Here is an 18,135-nt window from a genome sequence, read left to right on the forward strand (position 1 = left end):
ACCAGCACTGAGAATAAATCATTCCAATTAGCCAATAGGTACTGGTTGAACACTGCAGGAGTGTAGCATGAAACCCAGTAAGGAAGAGTCTCAAATTAAAATCCACTAGCCTGCTCATGTGTAGGGTCATGAGCAACAGAGAGACCAGTCCCTGGATCACTCTGACAGGTGGATTTCATCTGCATGAGTGAAGTGATGGGTATGTGCTCTGTCATGAACATGAGCCCAGTGATGTGATGGCAGGGAACCATCGCTAGTCCTACCCTACAGGAAGAAGTCTAATTTAGATTACCCAACTTTCTGTCAGTGTTAGATGTGTAAAAATATATGGTCTGGCTCTCCATACACTCACATCAATTGTATGCAGCTGTTACTACATTTCCAATGAAAACCTCCTGATTTATAATCATCGTAAGTAGGAGGAGGATTAACACTATAATATCTCTAGTGAAATAGGTGTTCAAAGAGTTTAGTGAATAATTTGATATGAATAATTCATTTGAAAAAATTGATATTTTTCCCTAGTCCTGAACAGCCCAAAACCAGAGTGTGAATGTTTAACATTTATAAGCTATTTGCAATTATTTGTGAACTACATCAAGTAATTTGTGATCTACACATAACTCAAATAGGAAATTATGATTATTAAATAAAATATAGAATTTACAACTCCCATAGCAAATTATGTCTTTTGACTAATTTATATAATGAGCTTAGCTAGTCTGCCCTTCATGGATTTCAAACTGCATGTTCAATATTTGCAATTATCTGTGCAGGCAGCAGTTACATAAGTCATCTGATCAGTAACAGAAACACTACCACGTGGGAGTGTGATGCAGTCAAATTAGCAGAACCAGCACGTTCTACAGTTTCAAACAATTCAGGAAATACTGAAGCATGCAGTTGAAATTTACAGCTGAGTCTTTTCTGTTCAAAAGCACAGGGGTAGGAAGCTTTTCCCCTCTTCAGTAAGTACTACTGTCTATAGACACACATGGAAGAGGTGGTACGAATACGAGGTATTGCTTGTTCTTTCTTTTTGTCCAGAACATTAAGTGTGTTGCTTAATGTTTTTAATAGGTAAGCAGCACTGACATGTTGCCCAAGGTTTGTCACTGGGGCTGGAGAGGGAATGGGGTGCAGAAGGAGAACAAGCAGCTTAGCACATGTGAAAAACAGGCTCGGGAAAGGCATGGACGCGGACAGCCAGTCGAGACAGCTTGAAAGAAAATTTGGTCCAAGTTTCATGTTGGGTAGGATTTCCCCTATTCCCCTTTTCAAAACACATTTGAAGGCAGGATGTGAAAAACTAAATGCTTTTGATCACATCACCCTAATGATAGTTGCTGACCCGCAGTTAGACCAAACTGTGGCCTCACTGAAACGTATAGCAGCTTGGTCTTCAGCTGGGACGGAACCAGGATTTCACACTTGATGCTTACAACCGTGGTTGTGCTCTTCCTCTCTGTTCTTATTAAACCATCTTACTAGGCCCTCTTCCTTCTAACTGCTTTATGTCTTGTCCCTATTACTCCTAGATATTTTTATCTAGCCAACTGAAAAAACCTGAAATAAGCCCCAATTTGACACAAACCAACTTCCACTGGCTACTAGTGCTCATTATAACAGGCTGTCTCTTGTCGGTGGTGTTGGGATACTCCGCAGAAAAAAGTGAGAGGGACTGAAGAACACCATAACGCGTGCTTAGAGCAAACAGCTCACTGCTGGGATATATATTACAGCAGCTAAAGTGATTCCTAAAAAGTTTGCCCTAGCTTTGGCACAGTAAAGCATGACTGTGTCAGCAATGGGCATTTCTTTACTACGGGAAAACATCTCCACTAAACTGCAGTGCTGCCTACCAACCTTCTAGGTTGTCTGAAACACTGAGAAGGAGATAGGAATATATTAGATATATAAAATAAAAAATAAGGGCTTTGAAAATATACCCAGGTAATACATCAGCCTCTCCTATTATCTGCTGCTTTCTACCTTTAACAGCCCCATGAGTCTGGACATGTTTTTCTTTGTATTTTTATTGTTGTTATTTTCCCTCTCTCATGTCCTTATGTTCTCATACTACTTTATTCATCAGAGAAAGTGTCGGTTTTTAAATCCATTCAAATATTGAATGTTAAGGATCAAAAATTAATATTCAATCACTGATTTTCCTTTGGACATACAAATCTTCTTTTGCTGCAGGTGGAAATGATTCTGATGATACTCCTATTCCCATCTGTGTAATACAGTTAAAGCTATTGAGGTTAAACTGGTGAGTTAAGAGTGAGCCGAGCTATCTGCATAGTGGTAATGATGTCTCCTCTGCGGTCATGGATATGGACAGGTACCTCCTTAGTTATTTCCTGCACAGAACTATGGCCCCATCTGCACTTGCAACTCCTCCCTTCAACTCGCTTCCTTTGTGAATCTATTTCATCAGAGCCTGTTGTAATCCCTTATGATGAGCACATGGGTGAAATTTGACAAGTGGGGCGCTGGTTGCTCCGTGGGCCATTCCCTCTCTCCCGCCCGCATGCGCCCTATCGCTGTAAGACTCCACAGGCCACACTCCCTCGATCTGCGAGTTGCTCTTTTGGTTTGAAGAAAATTGGCAAGTCTACCAGAGGAAAAAAGGCAACTTTTCTTTGCCTTAAACATTAAAGACAACATAATGGTAAGTACTGCCAATTTTAACACAGAACTAGTACCTTTACTTCTGTCTCCCTGACAATTTGAGTGAAGAGCAAATGATGTTTTGCCTGTGAATTAAGACCTTGACTGAATGTGTCTGATACCATGGTAAAGAAAATACTGGCGAGTTTGAAGGCAGTACTGAAATGCATAATGCTAGAAACACAAACTTTTTTTTTTTTTCCTAAATAAGAAGGTGCTTTACTAAAAAGTACTTTAATGAAGTTGCTTTAATGAAGGACTAATTGCCTCCAAGTGATGACATTTGAAAAAAGATGTTACAAGCAGCTTCTTATTCAGAAATTAGCAGCCAAGATCAATAAACAAAACATAAAATGTAGGCATATTATTGATGCAGATACTGATGCAGACAATGTAGGCATAACACTACTATAAAGGGTTGAATTTGGTGAAAAAAGCTGATGAAATAGAACAGCTGATGTCAACTCTATTGAGGCTGACTTCAAGTAGCTAGTGTTCAACCAGTTTGGTTTTTATATGGCCTTGAAAGATATGCCAACTGTAGCTGCTAAATCCATATTACAATTAGAAATGTTTACCTTTGTTGATCAAAAAAAAATGAAATGGAAGAAAAGAAAAATAACATACCATGTTCACACACAAAACAAAAAGAGCTATATCAGGGACATCAGGGAAGGTGGAATACTATAACAACACATTTTATATTGTTATACTATTCCACCCACCTTAATGGAGAACCCTTCGGTGTGGCTACGCCATAGCCTTTCGAATCCAGATTTCCTCCCACTTTCATGGTGTCACATGGCTTTCGTTGCTCAATGTATTCATTCATGGTGGACTCCAGCAGGAAGGCAAACTTGCCCTTGGACTTGCGGACACGAGCTACTCCCTCTGCAGTAGTCCTAGTGAACACTGATGGCTCAGCTGATTTCATGTAGGTCCACATCTTTTCATACACTGCTATTTTTGATCTCTGGAGAAAATCAAAAAGAAGTTAGAGAAAAAGAACATTGCTACGTTTCAGAATGGCACTGTTCAAAATAAAATCAGTCCTACTTAATTTTTCAAACAACTGTGGTTGGGAAAATCATACTTGGATAATGGCTTTCTCTGAATTCCATGATTATTTTAAAAGAAAAAAGAAATAACAGTATCAATACTATAAAATCAGATACTATTTTTAGGTCCAGTTAGCCTCTAGCAGTCACAGTAAAACTGCAAAGCTAAGCCCTGAATTAACTGTTAGATAAAGGCAGTTCACACAGTCAAAGTGTTATAAAGTGTTATAAAGTGTGTTTTAGGGAATTATATATGAAATAGGTATCCATAATAAACCTGTATGGGAAAGAGAAACAATAAAATAATCCTCCTGTAAATACTGCGCTGAATCCTGAAGCATTTCTCAGCTCTAACACCCACTTCTTCCACCATCAAAAACACAAAAGCTTAAGTAAGATTTCTGCTTCAAATATTCAGAGTCCAGAATTCATTCAATTTACATTCAGAAAGGCTGCACAACATTTCAAGACATGGTTCACAATAAAAGATGGAAACAGAAAACTGGACCAAATATACTACTAAAGGAAACAAAATGCCCTAAGCATTTATCTTAAAGCAGTATTAGGTATGTTTTTAGAATCACAGTATCAGTGGATTTATTGTAAAGACTCTGTTCCTGCAAGTAATTGAGTAAGAAATGTGCTTGCTCAAAGAATGTGCAAGAACTCACAGCTTAGAGTGCATTAGTTGGAAATTTTCCTGCCCAGGGACATGTAGTGTAATCACAAGTAAAGACTTAAGCAAAAATAAAAATTAATAAAAAATAAAAACAAATAAAAATTTTCATTGGAAGGAAGGAAGGAAATGCTGTCAGGCTGAGAAGCTTCTCATGGTCATTAGATTCATTCAACAACTCCTTTGCTTCCCCCAGCAACAGGGATACATACACTGTACAGTGTTTTTGTTTAATAACAGATGGCACTTGTCTTCTCTTATGCATGCTGCCAAAAAGACTTTTTAACCCAACGCTAAAGTCAGCTTTTATTTGAGTCAACAGCAGTTTCTAGCTAAGCAAGACTTGGTCTACGAGCCCATTCCTACACTGTGCTGAGCACTCCAGGAAAATATTCATTATTATAAAGCCCCAAAACAAAGGGCCTTAGAATAGTTAAACAAATATCAAATTCTATAATCTAGGTATTATTTAGATTGACAATGGCTTTAAAAAAGCCTGCAACTGAGCCTTTGAATAGGTAACAGTAATTTCCCTTAAGCACTTCTTTTTACCAATTACTGGATGATTGGTCTAACTTGAAAGTAAGTGGTGTTTAACCAGAAATGTTCAATGAAAATACCATATAACAGAACATGATAAATTATCCTTGCTTTTTTAGCTTGTCTGTATGCATCATTTTATCTTTCTGTCAAATATAATAAAACTTAAATTAATAACAGCTGTGCATGTCCATAATCACATCCTGCCTTGTCACCCTCTCTTTCCACTGTAGTCACAGCTACTTCCCATTTACATAATAGTGGCTGAGAGCAGAGCATAAGCTAAGCCACCCATGTATTCTTTTTGCTTGACACTGATGTAATTTCATGGATTTAAATTTACAGACAGGAAAAAAATGGAAGAGAGCATTAATGGATCAGGCATCATTTCAAGAATATTTACTTCCCTTCACTTCCAAACATTTTTTATTTTTTAACATGCACATCATCAGATTCTTTATAAAGTAAACATCTAATAGGTCACTTTCCTTCAAAACTAAAAAAATGCAACACATAAAATAGCTCTATTAGTAAGAGGAAACAATGCTCTATATCAATTGAAAAAGGTTGCATTTAAATCTATTTTTTTAGGATCTAGTTTCCTTGCCCATCAAGAGACAAAAAACCATGGCAAGTCTAACAAGGCATCTGCTCTGTAAGAACATTTTCTTCTCCCAAGCTTTCATTTGTTAACATTCAATTTCGACATGTCAATCCAGAGCGAAAATCGAAGAGCGAACCAACAAATATTCCTTATTATCATATGAGGAAACATTGCAGCTTTCCCTTGCAGTCAGCCAGGCTAGGATAATTTTAATTCAGGGCTTTTCTGAGTAGGATTGCTAAAACTAAGTTCTTTTCCTCTTGAGTAAGCAGCTCAGAAAATGCAACTCTCACTATCCAAAACAGGTAATAAGTAAATGGCTAATAGTATCACAGTCTTCATCTTCCTTATGTTGGCTTTCTCCTTTTCCTGTTTTCAATCTGGAATCAAAGCAGACTGAATAGTTGTTCGAGTTTCTGACATTTTGATCAGAAAAGATCAAATGATGTGAAAATGTCCCGAAGGCTCCTCTTTATCCAGACAGTAATCACTAACAGAAAAGTTACACATTACTTTAATCCCAAAACGGATGATGTTTGCTTCCAACCACAGAATATGGGAAGACTTGGGTAACGAGTCTTCCACTACTATTGTTTCAGTCTAGGTCTTCATTTATGTATTATGCAAACAGTGTTTGTGTAAATATTGTCTGTCACTGGTATTTTACCTTTGTCCCTAGTTTGTGAAAAATATTTTTAGAAATGGTGCATACAATATCATTAACGATATTTTACCTTTGTCCCTGTTTGGTGAAAAATATTTGCAAGTTCTTCTATAGGGACATCATTTGCAATAAAAAAGGTTATTTCACTACAGACCTTTTGGGGTCACTCAGCAGCTGCCCTTGACTTGATACTGTCTATAGTTCACAAATCCCATCCATAATTTTGTTTATGATTCATTGAGTTCAGTTTGGCCAAACTGAAAACAGTCAAGGTGCGTGGGAGTAGCTAACACAGAACAGTCCCCTTTCAATTACAGAATAAGAAGAAATCATCACTCCATCTTCCTGTCTTCTAAAAATGCCTTAAACTGCACCTTTCAGATAAATAATGCTCCTAACTGTGTAATTTCCAAGGAAGGATTACAGGCTCACAGCATTTATTCAGAGCCATGTTCAAACACTAAACTCACACACATAAAGGCTTAACTTTCATCTGCTAGAGACATGAAATAAAGCAGGAGGGACTGTTTATTATGTACTCCTTGTGATGTCCAGGCTCCCTGTTTTCCAGCTGGCAAATAATGAGGATTACATACCAACCACACTAAAACGGGAGAGCAAATGAAAATGAAGTAATCAATACAGACAGCACAGACATATGAATGGCTATTTAGGCTACTTCCTAATGCTCCAACCACATCCCCCCAAGATATAATTTCTCTTTATTATTCATCCGAAAGTCAGCAAATTAAAAAATGCATTTCCTTCCCACCGCCCAAAGACCGTAAAGCAAAATGCACACAGCAAAATCCATAAGTAAAAACAAAACCTGCAATCCTGTCATCATAGGCTTTCAATGCTGCACATCATTTCAGTAATATAGCTTCAGATGAATCAATAGTGCAATGCTGCTTTAATTATCACTGGCTTGAGTGTCCCCTGGGGCACCTCTTTTGCCCAATGTGACGGGATCAATAAGCTTTCCACAAATTAAAATAACTGAAAACTACAACAAATGGTGTTGTGGGGGTAAAAACGTAGCTAAAGCATTGCAGGAGTTACAAACTCTATTAAATATAATTGCAAAGTAACATCATTTCACCCTTCCAAGCATCTTACAAGAGCAGGTGGTAGAGAGAGCTGCTCTAATGGACGTGTCAACTTACTCTGAAGAACTCTTTGGTTGACCCTGAGTCCAGTGTCCCATAAGCGATTTCGGTTTGTTTGGCAAGGTCTTCTGCACTTTCTATGGGCGAGACCATTCGCTCAACAGTCAAGAAAGCAGCGAGGTTAGCAGTGTAGGATGAAATAATGATGAGCGTGAAGAACCACCAGACACCTCCAACAATGCGACCTGAGAGGGATCTAAACATGAATAAGATAATGCACATTTTCCTGTCTCTTAAGCCATGAAGAGAAAGAGAGAAGGCACCATTATTGCTGAAACATGTATCATTAAGTAGCAGTCAATAGGAGGCAGATCATTTGCATTTTAAATACTAATAAATGCTTTTTCTCTTGAATCTTAATGCCTACAGTACAGAGTCTACTGTATTAATATGCAAACGCACATACAGAAGTTTGAATTCTCTTTAAGAGTAATCCCAGTGTTATTATTTCAGGAAATGCCTAACACAGCAAAAATTTTGTCAAAAATACTGGATAGGTAATCTCTTTTTGGAGACAAAAGTAAAGCATGGTGGCTGCAAATCAGTAGCTTTCTCTGTTTCTTTGTAAAAAAAAAAAGACACAAAAGGCTTTGCACATGGATTATGTTGGCTCTAGGATTAAAATGTTCCTGTCAGCCAAATTTATCAAACATTCTACAAGCTACTGCATTTATTTGAACTTTCACTTTTTTCTTATGTAAGAAGCAAACATTTTGTGGTAACAGATATTTATGTTAAGTAAAAAGTTATATTTTCCATTTTAATACCTGTAATTTGATGAGAAGGCTGTTGAGGAGTAATGTACATCCAGCCATAATCAGTAGCAGTTTTATTGCTACCTTCAATAATAGCAGAGTTAGGCCAATGCTGAACACACTCAAAATCTCACTATTAGTGGCTAAAATGAAGCATTCGAGTTCGAATAATTGGGTCATAATGTTTAATTAAGAAGTTGTAGTTACTGCACACTAAAGTTCCAGAACATTTTAAAAGGTTGAGAAACTCAGGACTGGGATCAATGTTACATCCGAGGCACCCGCTGTGTAAGGCACAGCCTAGCCATACAGCGTGGCTTCTCAGAAACAGTCAAATATTCTCTGTCTCATAGATAGCCATATTCTGGAAGCAGTGCTGTAGAACTTGATAGGGAACAGAAATGGGACATTCATTCATGCAAGGCAAATAATCAGCACAATAGCGTGCATTTCACAATTGTAACACAATGGAACTAATTTCGAAACAACACAGATCCTCTGAAGTCAACTCAGTGGAATTGCCCCTGCGTACACCTGCTGTTTCTGAGAGCTGTTTGCGGTTTATGCACATTGACACATGTAAAATAATAGTAATGACTGAAATTCAAAGCAGATTCTCTGTTGCCCTTATCATAGCTATCGAAAGGGAAAAAAATGAAAAGGCTTCCTAAAGAATGAACTTCAAAACACTGCCAGGAAAATAAACGAAGGAAGATTTTATGCTTCAGTGTTGAAGATAAAATGCAAATGTAAAAAGATTTGACACAAACCTTGGGGAAATATCACATCCTTGTTGCATAAAGGCACCCAGGGAAAACCAGAGGCTGTTGAATATGCCAAACTCATTGGGAGGCTGGTCACTGGGTCCTTCTTTCCCATCCTCTGGTTCTTCTGTGTGCCACTCATATGGACTAAACCTGCTAACTAGGAACAGGACCACACTGACACCAATGTAGGCAAAGACTATGCACATCCAGATCTCATACGCCAAAGGGTCCAAGAAGGAAAACACTCCTGGTTTAGATTTCTGGGGTTTTTTGATCATAATGGATATCCCCAAACTCATAAAAGGCTTAGAAAAATCAATGACCTCTTCTCGTACCAAAGTGATGGTCAGAGGCGCAACAGCAATCTCTGCTTTCTATAAAGAAAAAAGAAATATAGATGTATAGATTAATTGGAGTTGGTTTATACACTCAGCTAAGCAGCTAATTCCAAAGGTATGTCATTAACATCAGGACACTGTGGCTTAAATGTTCTTTATACCATGTTTCTGTTTCTTTCTATCACAGACTACTTATTTACTCAATATGATTTTAGTAAATATACACATTGCAGGTTTTTACTTTAAAGAATTATAGAAATACTTAATTTTCCTGGTAAGGAGAAGACTCTTAAATCTTATAGACGTGAGCAGAAGTGCAGGTAGATCATTTTAGATATTAATTTATATTTAAAGTAAAGGAATTCAAGGAAGAATGAAAAATGAGAATGACCCTATTGTCACTGAATGTATAGAGATTTTTTTATAAGATCCCAGAAACAGTCGTTTATTACCATATTTTCATAAGATACAATAATTCTTCGAGGTAAGCCAGCTCATAGACTAAAGGAAGTTCCAAATAGCATGAAGCAGCGAAGGTGATTAACTATTGCTGTGATGCCACAGAACTGCATGCAGTTGTCTTGCAGGTAAGATAGTTCATTAGGAATGAATTAGATAACAGGGCAAAAAGGCAAGTATACAGAAAACAGTTGTGCAAAATCATGCGATAAAAGGATAAAGAGTGTGCTGAATCCATTCCCATTAGAGACAGGAATAATTTTTAGTATGTTTCTCGAATATGTTTTTAGAATTAAGATGTCGGTCTTGAATGAATCGTTTTTGATGGTGGTGGTGATTACGGCTGCTAACAATGATGTCTGCATGAACTCTAAGGTACTGCAGCTGTGCTAATGGGTCATGTCTGTCATCAGGGACTCAACATTACATTAAGGTTTTCTCCTTGCCTTGCCCTGCCTTGTACACCAAAGCTGTCATTACAACAGTACTTAAGGTGGGACTTGTAAGAGGAACTGGGACAAAAGATGCACCCAGTGGGAGAAGAACAGATGCAGAAGCTGCTGAAACCTCTCTCCTGTTCATCATAATGTGGTGCTATATCTCGGTGGATTCCCAGAGCAGAGCCCGTGCTCTGTGCCCAGCACAGACTTCTATGCAGCTTATGGGCTAAGGGGGGAAACTGAGCGTATTTTGAGAACACTTGGTGATGGCTGCAAATAAGGCAGACTCACAACCTGCCTCCTGCAGTGGCATTACTCTGCTTCAGGCCCCAATATATGAGATAACCTGCCTGCATTTACCCCACCCCATGCCCAGTCATCTTCACTGGCACAATCAAGAGCTGTTCATAAATCTCCATAATAGAACTGTTGTAGTTTTATTTTCTAAATACTTAGTTGACGCAAATTCATTTTATTGGGTAGCATCTTCAGTTATAGTACATAGCCCATAGTTTAGCAAAGCATTTAAGCATGTCTGCCTTTTAGGATGCTCTTAAGGACACTCATACTCAGTAAAATATACAAGGATATATTTAAATCCCATCAATTTCAATGAGATTAAAACATGCTGAAAATTAAGGATGTGCTTAAGTAGCTTAATCCAAGTGTTACTCAAATAGCTTGTGTGATAAAGAAAAAAGGAAATTGAAATGTAGGCTTTTTTGCCATATCACAACTTCGAAACAGATAAATGCATTTACAATAATATGTTTTTGTTATTTTATGCACTAAGTTATACTGAGCTATATATATGTTATGGAATTTAATTTCAAAATAATTTAATATAATTAAAATTTAAACCTATTTTGGAAGCTATATAATTGTGAATAATTCAAAAGAACTGACTCATCCCAGTGCAGTGGCCCAAAAATGCAAATTTGTATTAAAATTGCTATATATTAATCATCAGATTATATCTGTCATTCTGAAATAGTTGTGATGCAAACACATCATCGTAATTTTATGTAAAGATATTATAGTTTAAGCAACCCAATTAAAATCAAGCAAGCACATCAGACATTTCTGGTACTAATGTCTTGGGTAAACATTATGTTAAAATTCTCTGAATTTTAATGTAAATTTTGTAATACAAGGCATTTTTAAAAATTTGGCTTCTTGAAGTCTTGTGATTACATAAGTCTGACTGAAACAGATTTTTTAAGATAGGTACTATATGAAGAAAAATAGCATCTAAAATATATTTTTAAATATCCTGAAAATTGTACAGTAAATTTGGTTTCTGTGGTCCAAGGACGGTAGGATGGTTTGGGCTACTGGCATTGCTGCCTATTTTTGTATTTCATCTCACTCATAAACTCCTTTTTTCTAGAAGGATGGCTTCCTTTTTAGAGTAATTGTTTTTTATATTCCTAAACTTAAGCTACTGTGAACACCTAATGTGGAGTCCTTGAAATGAATTAACTGAAAGACTCAGGGAAACTGTGATCTATTACTGCTAATCTTCTCTGTATGTGTCACACAGTGGTATCTTCAGGAGCACAGTGTAAATGATAGACCTGGTCACTGGTCTTCAAAAGTGTTGGCTAATGCTTCATTTTTTGTGTCTGCAGATTGCTACTGGGATTAAAAGAAGGATCCTTGGGGGCTGTTAGTTTTTAAGATGTGAGGTGGAAAAGTGACAGCATCATTTTAGTGCGAATTGTGGAGATTTTAAAGACCTAATTAGCACACTGCATATTGTATATGAAACACTGGATAAGATTAATCTTAAAAAATTTAAAGCTTACAGAGTACGTGCACAACTAGAACTACATCAAAAACTATCTGCCTACACTACTTTAAGTAGTTAAAGAGGAGAAATAGGAACTTACCCATTTCATTGCAATAGGGATCTAATGTCAGATTATTCATAATGTAGATACACCTGTTTCATGCCAATGAATGTAAAGGGACAGTACACAGCTAGGTCACAATTAGATGCCAAACAATTGGCAAAAATGAAGCCTCCCCAGTCTGATCATTTTATTTATTTAAGGCTACTGTGTGCCACATTAAGGTCTACATCAACTTTTCGTTGTTGAAAGCTAAATAATGACAATAGCTGTGCATCGTAATCATCAGCATTTGTGCTTTGCCCAGTTAATGTGCACCATATAATTATGGATTTAAACTATTAATATTATAACAATGCTGTGAGTAATTCATGATTTTGTTGCCAGCGAAATCTGTTTTGACAAAGGCTAATCATACTTTACACTTGAAGCAACTGCATCTGCAACAGCATTTCAATCAAGGCTGCACCACTAACGAGTACAGATAATGCAGATGGATTCTGTATCCTTCCAATATTATACAATGGGACAAGACTGAGTCTGATGGTAAGAGACTTTTACTTTTCGAGGACATATTATCATAACCTTGTGAATAAAATCTATCCTTGGTACAAGGATATCTGCGAAAAATCATGCAGGAAGTGATTTCAATTTCAGAGGCTCTCAGATTTTAAACAGAAATGAGTTGTGACCTTTTCTGTTAAGCAGTGAAAGAGCAGAATTCTGCGTCAGGAGAATGAATAATTGAAGCTGACTGTTAGTGCATTTGGAAACACCTGTTAACATGTGCTTAAAGGTATTTCATCCCCAGACAGTATTTCCTTTGTGAGGTTCATATCAAGGGCTATAGAGCCACACATGGACTACTGCAGGCATTCGGACAGATCAGGGACAAATGACTAAGATTTCCTGGTAGTTTTTAATACAGTGCTAAAAAAAAACCAAACAGGAAAATAAACACCCTCCCTTCCCCTCAATCTTCTGTACAGTCATAGCAAAACTGTACACCGCAGCACTTTGTACACTGTGTCCCCTGGGACATGATGGAAAAATCAGCTACAGAGTTCAGGTGACACCTGAGCTGCTCTGTGCAGCATCTGAAGGTGTCCAGCTACCAGAACAAGCAATGGTGTATATGGGTCTCAAGGGAACCTGGGATAAAATGCATCCACTGTCAGTAACACGGATAGGGCTAAGCGGCACTGGGGTACAGTATAAAGAGCAGGAGATGAGGGGACCCTTTCATGCGGCACAGAAAAGGATCGATCTCACTGGCCGGCACAAAACTGTCTGTTAATCCTTTAATGTGGTTGGGAATTAGAAGCTGTAAAATGTTTCCCAAATAGATAACTTGCTAATTCAGTTGCAAATTCTGTCCCAATCCTGGCTGCTTACAAAAAGCCCTGCTCGAAGCATAGCCAGCTACTCAGAGTACTTGTGTTTATGATTTGGGGATCTACCAGAAAAGATGAACATCCTCTTACAGCACAGCTTTGCAGGAAAGTCTCTGGCTGACTGATTTTTCTGCTTTCTCTATATGGAATAGTTAAGGAACCTGATGTTCTGTAAATCATCTGGCAAGGACTCAAGGAAGCTGCAGAGAGGATGTTCTTCATGGATTCCCTACAGAAATCGTAAACAGCAAACTTTTATAAGTTAACAGGAAGAACGATTTCCTTTAAAGCTATACCTGTAAAAGTACATTAACATGCTTGGAGCAGCTTGTGGCTTTAAGGCCAACTGGCACAGGACAGTCTGCGTCACCACCATGAAAGTTATTTACCCTCTAAACCAGGACGGCTGCATTCAAACTGCTTATAGGGAATGGTCTCTGCTAGTGTCCCATGCTAGTGTCCAGCTGGGCTCCGAAATTGTTTTGGAGAGTAATTATGAGCCAAAAATATAGCAGGGACCATTGTTGCAATTTAACAGTTAGGCAAAGAAGTTACAGAGCCCAGGGACATTCCCTAGTACCATGATATACTGGGATAGATATAGGCTAAGGGGGCCCTTGGACAGTACAGCATATATACTGGGAAACAGCAGACTTCTGTTAGTTCTTTCAGTAAAAAAGCAGCTCCAAGAACTCTGCTGTGGTCCATTCCCATTCGGATGGTTGTCCAGGAGCTTTTAAATTTGGCCATCAAACCTTTAAAGAGTCTTCACCTCATTCTTTTCCATTACAAAAACCGAAGTGTTGACCATGTATTGCGGGGCGTCCTCTTCATGCAGGTGATTTGCAACACATTCCTTATGCCTGTGTTTTGTTCCTTTCAGCTACATTAACAGCAGCAGGTCACATTCCAGTACTGGTATGAACCTCTGTGTGAGCTTCCTAATGGCCCTTTGTATTTCAGTCTAGCACTAGGGCAGTTTGGGTTTGATGAGGTAAGTTTTTCAAGACAAATAAAAGGGGGAAAAAACCCCAACAACCTGAAAACTGAAGTTTAATTTCAAGTTTCCTCTATAATTTTCAACTAGACTATAGATTACTGAAACTCTGCTATTAAAACTCTGTATCCGTGCAAGCGAATTTTCACACAATATGTAAAATTTCTCAGATGTTTTAAAAAACCAACTGGTGTAAAGCAGTGCATAGCCATTGACATCCATGCAATGGCTTTGGCGATTAAAAGGCAGACAAGGAGTTGCCTCCATTTTGATAAAATAAATCTGAAATAACCTTGACTTTTAAAATCCTGCGAGTTGAGCTCCTTCCAAGCCACTAACGTGGATATACATACTTGGTGATCATTCAGCTTTTCCACTCTTTAAAGACACCAGTGAGCTCTGTTCCTCCCAGAACTTGCAAGAACATACAGGGTTTTGTGAGGCTGGTATAACCTTCCCATGTGGAGGGGAAATCAACAAAACTCTGGGGCACCATTTCCCACACTCCTACGGCACACAGTCTTATTTCGTGTTGAGGAGTCCCTTGAACTGATCCTAGCAGAGAAGACTTGGACAAAATTTATCAGCTATACTTAGCTGACAGAAGGGAACAGAAATGGAACTGTGAGAAAAGCCACTAGGCTTTTGCTACGTGTGGCCCTAACCTTCATTGGAATTGTGAAAACTGAAGCTGTGGATGGACCAACTGCTACGTGGTAGTTTTTTATAGGGAGATTAAGGCATGTTATGAGTTCATTGGTGAAAATGTTCTCACCTGAATAATTGTAGGATTTTTTTTTTATTCCATCACTGAAATTAAACATTTCTCTAAGAATTCTGATCTGTTCTCAGTGCAGGTATTAGCAACTGCAGTCATCAGCAAGCACAGCTCTGAGTTTTGCTACTTCTGATAACACCAGATACTATTTCTTTGGGTTTGTTGGAACTACTTTCATTAAATATTACAACTTTATGTTTCAACAGAATTGTTAACTGTTATACTATTCTGCAGAATCCTTCTCCAGATCACTGTATAACTGTTGCTGAACTTACCAGGTTTGCTCTTAAATTTTATTGTTGATGTTTATCTTAAAAGTCTGTATTAATTCTGAATAGCCTAATTGTGTACTTGTCTGTAGTGGTTATATGGTGGTGGATTCTCCATTTCTCAAACTAGATCAAGAGTCCAATCTTTTTTTAAAAGATCTGTCCCCCATTCCATGAAAATGAATAAATGAGTGATATTCTTCCCAACTAAGTTGTACAGTGTATCAGGAATAGATGCTCTCTAACATCAGTTCTAAAATTAATGAATTTTTAAGGGATGTGCAAACTATGGGTGCTCTAATCTTACAAGGTACTAGTTGAATAAATAGTAGAATTTGAATTAAACTATTTGATTTTCTCTGGAAAATACATGAAAGCACAGAGATCTGAAACAGAATTCTGTTTCTTTTCTGTGACTCCCAAGGTTAAATAAAATGCACATATACTTCCCATTTTATGACTAATACTACGATAAATTAAATCCTGCTTCAAAAATTGGTATGCTTACCCCATAAACAAGTTCTCCCACCATCCCATTCCAGATTTTTGTTTCTGGATCCCTTGCTCCATATTTTCCATCAGGAACAATGGCAATTTTGTACTTGATACCAATATGTTTTGCAATTTCTGACGCCAGATCTACACAGTATCCTTCAAACTTGTCATTCCCTTCAAACGTATCATGGTTTTTCTTGAACATAACATATGGGGCTTCCTATAATGAAAGAAGTAGAACTGTAAAGGAGAAGTATACAGAATATACTCTGAAAGTAACATTTCATCTACTGACTGAACAACACACATCTTATCAAAAGTTCATGGATAGTATTAACACATTTAAATTAAAACGAATAGAACTTCTGGAAAGGTATACTATTTACACTATAATTTGGCTTATACATTTCACAAGATTTATCAACCTTCAAAATTACAAACACAAATCTATCCAAGAAGGCATATAAATTTTACTTTGTTTTAAATGAAAAACCTTAGTGCAGTATATGCAAAATTTAAAGCGTGAGTAGAGGTTGCACCTATACAATGCAAATGATTGTGGGATAATGCAAGGCATAATTTACACTTTTGACTTCAGTAAGTAAGCATATCCTCTAACATAGTGTGGTTACTTTCTATGTAATTTCAGACGCATGGCCTGAATGATTTGGTTTCTCGGGGTGTAGAATGCATAGTTACTAAGAGGCTACATACACTTTAGTGAGAGCATAGATACGTGTTCCCGAGGAAATGCATGTCTTCCCCTTCGAATAAACAGTGCAGACTCTGCAAGGTCTTTTAGGGTGAATCTAAGCAATATGCATGGGCAAGAATGGTATTAAGCTGACACCGACTTTACATGCAGCATGAAAGAGAAGTACCAAAAGATTTTTGGTTGGTGAGTGCCATTGAAAACAACGGAAACCTTCTTGAAAAGTGGATCTTACCTTCCCTGTGTAAACCACACTAGCACAATAGTGAACATTATGTGATTGGGAAATCAAGGTCACATTGGAAAAACAAGGTCATATTTTTCAAAAAAGAAAAATATGTGTGGATTCAGATGTTAGCAATCATTATGTAAAGCTGTACTTTCTGGTGGTATTTTAAATTACTTCACATAATTCATATTCATAGCCAGTTCTAGATAAAATACTTGTCACTGATGTCAACCTTTCTTTGAATTTACATCACAAAATCCTGGCAACTTAAGTTTTCCGTGTGCTGGCCCTGGCAAATGTTATTTTTTTGACACTAACCTTGATAGTAGTCTGCCCTATTCACACCTTTCCTATACACATAATTAATACAAAAATAAAATAAAGGTAAACATGTAGTCTGAGAATGTCTGCTTCATTGAAACTATATCAACATCATTTGTAAGCAACAATAATTTTGTAACCTCTATCAGATGTTTAACAATGGAGGATACGTGGCACTGCATGAGCAATAAGAGGATTGAAAAAAACGATTCCAAAATTATTCAGTGTGTCAGGTAAATTTTTCCTTTTGGATACCAATATGTAGGTCATTAGCAGGGTGTGGATCCACCCAAGAGAACTTGACAGGCAAGCCTGAACAGTATCTTTAATTTACTATTATAAGGTGAAAAGGCAGAGAACTAGAAAAGAGAGAGATAATACATGGGAGGCACCATTCCCTTTCCTTATGCAAGCTTCCTCCCCATGTCAATTCTGCACAGGACCCACCTTCATATAAGGATGACAGAACAAAGCTTTAGGTAATGTGAGTAGAGAAAGTTGCCTAGTTCGTTTACTTCAATGTGACAGAAAGGTTCCAGATTAAATTCAACACAGTTTGGGAATGAGGAAAGTGTTAGTGTTTCTTTTAAGACAGAGTCAGGTTCCTCAGTACTGCAGGAATGTCTCACTCTCAGGTGTATTCCCAGAACACCTCTTCTCCCACCATCTTCCTCTTATGTTATTCTCTGCTATGGACATGCCTCTCTGGGCCACAATCCCTTACCAGTAATTCAGTGTTGGAGGCCATTGATGCATTATGGCCATTACTTCAGCTAAGAAAAGCGTCCACAATGATCACTTCAGCTAAGAAAAGCGTCCACAATGATCACTTCCTAAGTCAAACTCTGTCTGACTACCTGGTTCCTTCACCTATATATAAGTATAAATGCCCAGAAAAATTTGAGGTTGACAACAGCGGATTGCTGCATTTCTGGAGCACATAG

The 18,135-nt window shown here is 37.6% G+C and overlaps 1 protein-coding gene across 8 annotated transcripts in view; it reads right to left on the minus strand.

The window, feature by feature from the left end:
- The window catches only part of GRIA4 (glutamate ionotropic receptor AMPA type subunit 4), a 228,611-nt gene that overhangs the window by 39,956 nt on the left and 170,520 nt on the right, over positions 1–18,135 (minus strand). For all 8 annotated transcript variants that reach the window (XR_012584971.1, XR_012584972.1, XM_074570629.1 and 5 more), the window contains exons 10-13: positions 15,943–16,149; positions 8,910–9,280; positions 7,382–7,580; positions 3,399–3,646 (exon numbers count right to left, since the gene is read on the minus strand). Coding sequence is in view for 6 of the 8 variants with exons in the window: in XM_074570629.1 (XP_074426730.1) it covers positions 3,399–3,646; positions 7,382–7,580; positions 8,910–9,280; positions 15,943–16,149 (1,025 nt within the window). In the remaining 2 variants the exon portion in view is untranslated. The remainder of the gene's footprint in view (positions 1–3,398; positions 3,647–7,381; positions 7,581–8,909; positions 9,281–15,942; positions 16,150–18,135) is intronic.

The sequence above is a fragment of the Larus michahellis genome, chromosome 1 (genome assembly GCF_964199755.1).
Source record: "Larus michahellis chromosome 1, bLarMic1.1, whole genome shotgun sequence".
Classification (NCBI taxonomy): Eukaryota; Metazoa; Chordata; class Aves; order Charadriiformes; family Laridae; genus Larus; species Larus michahellis.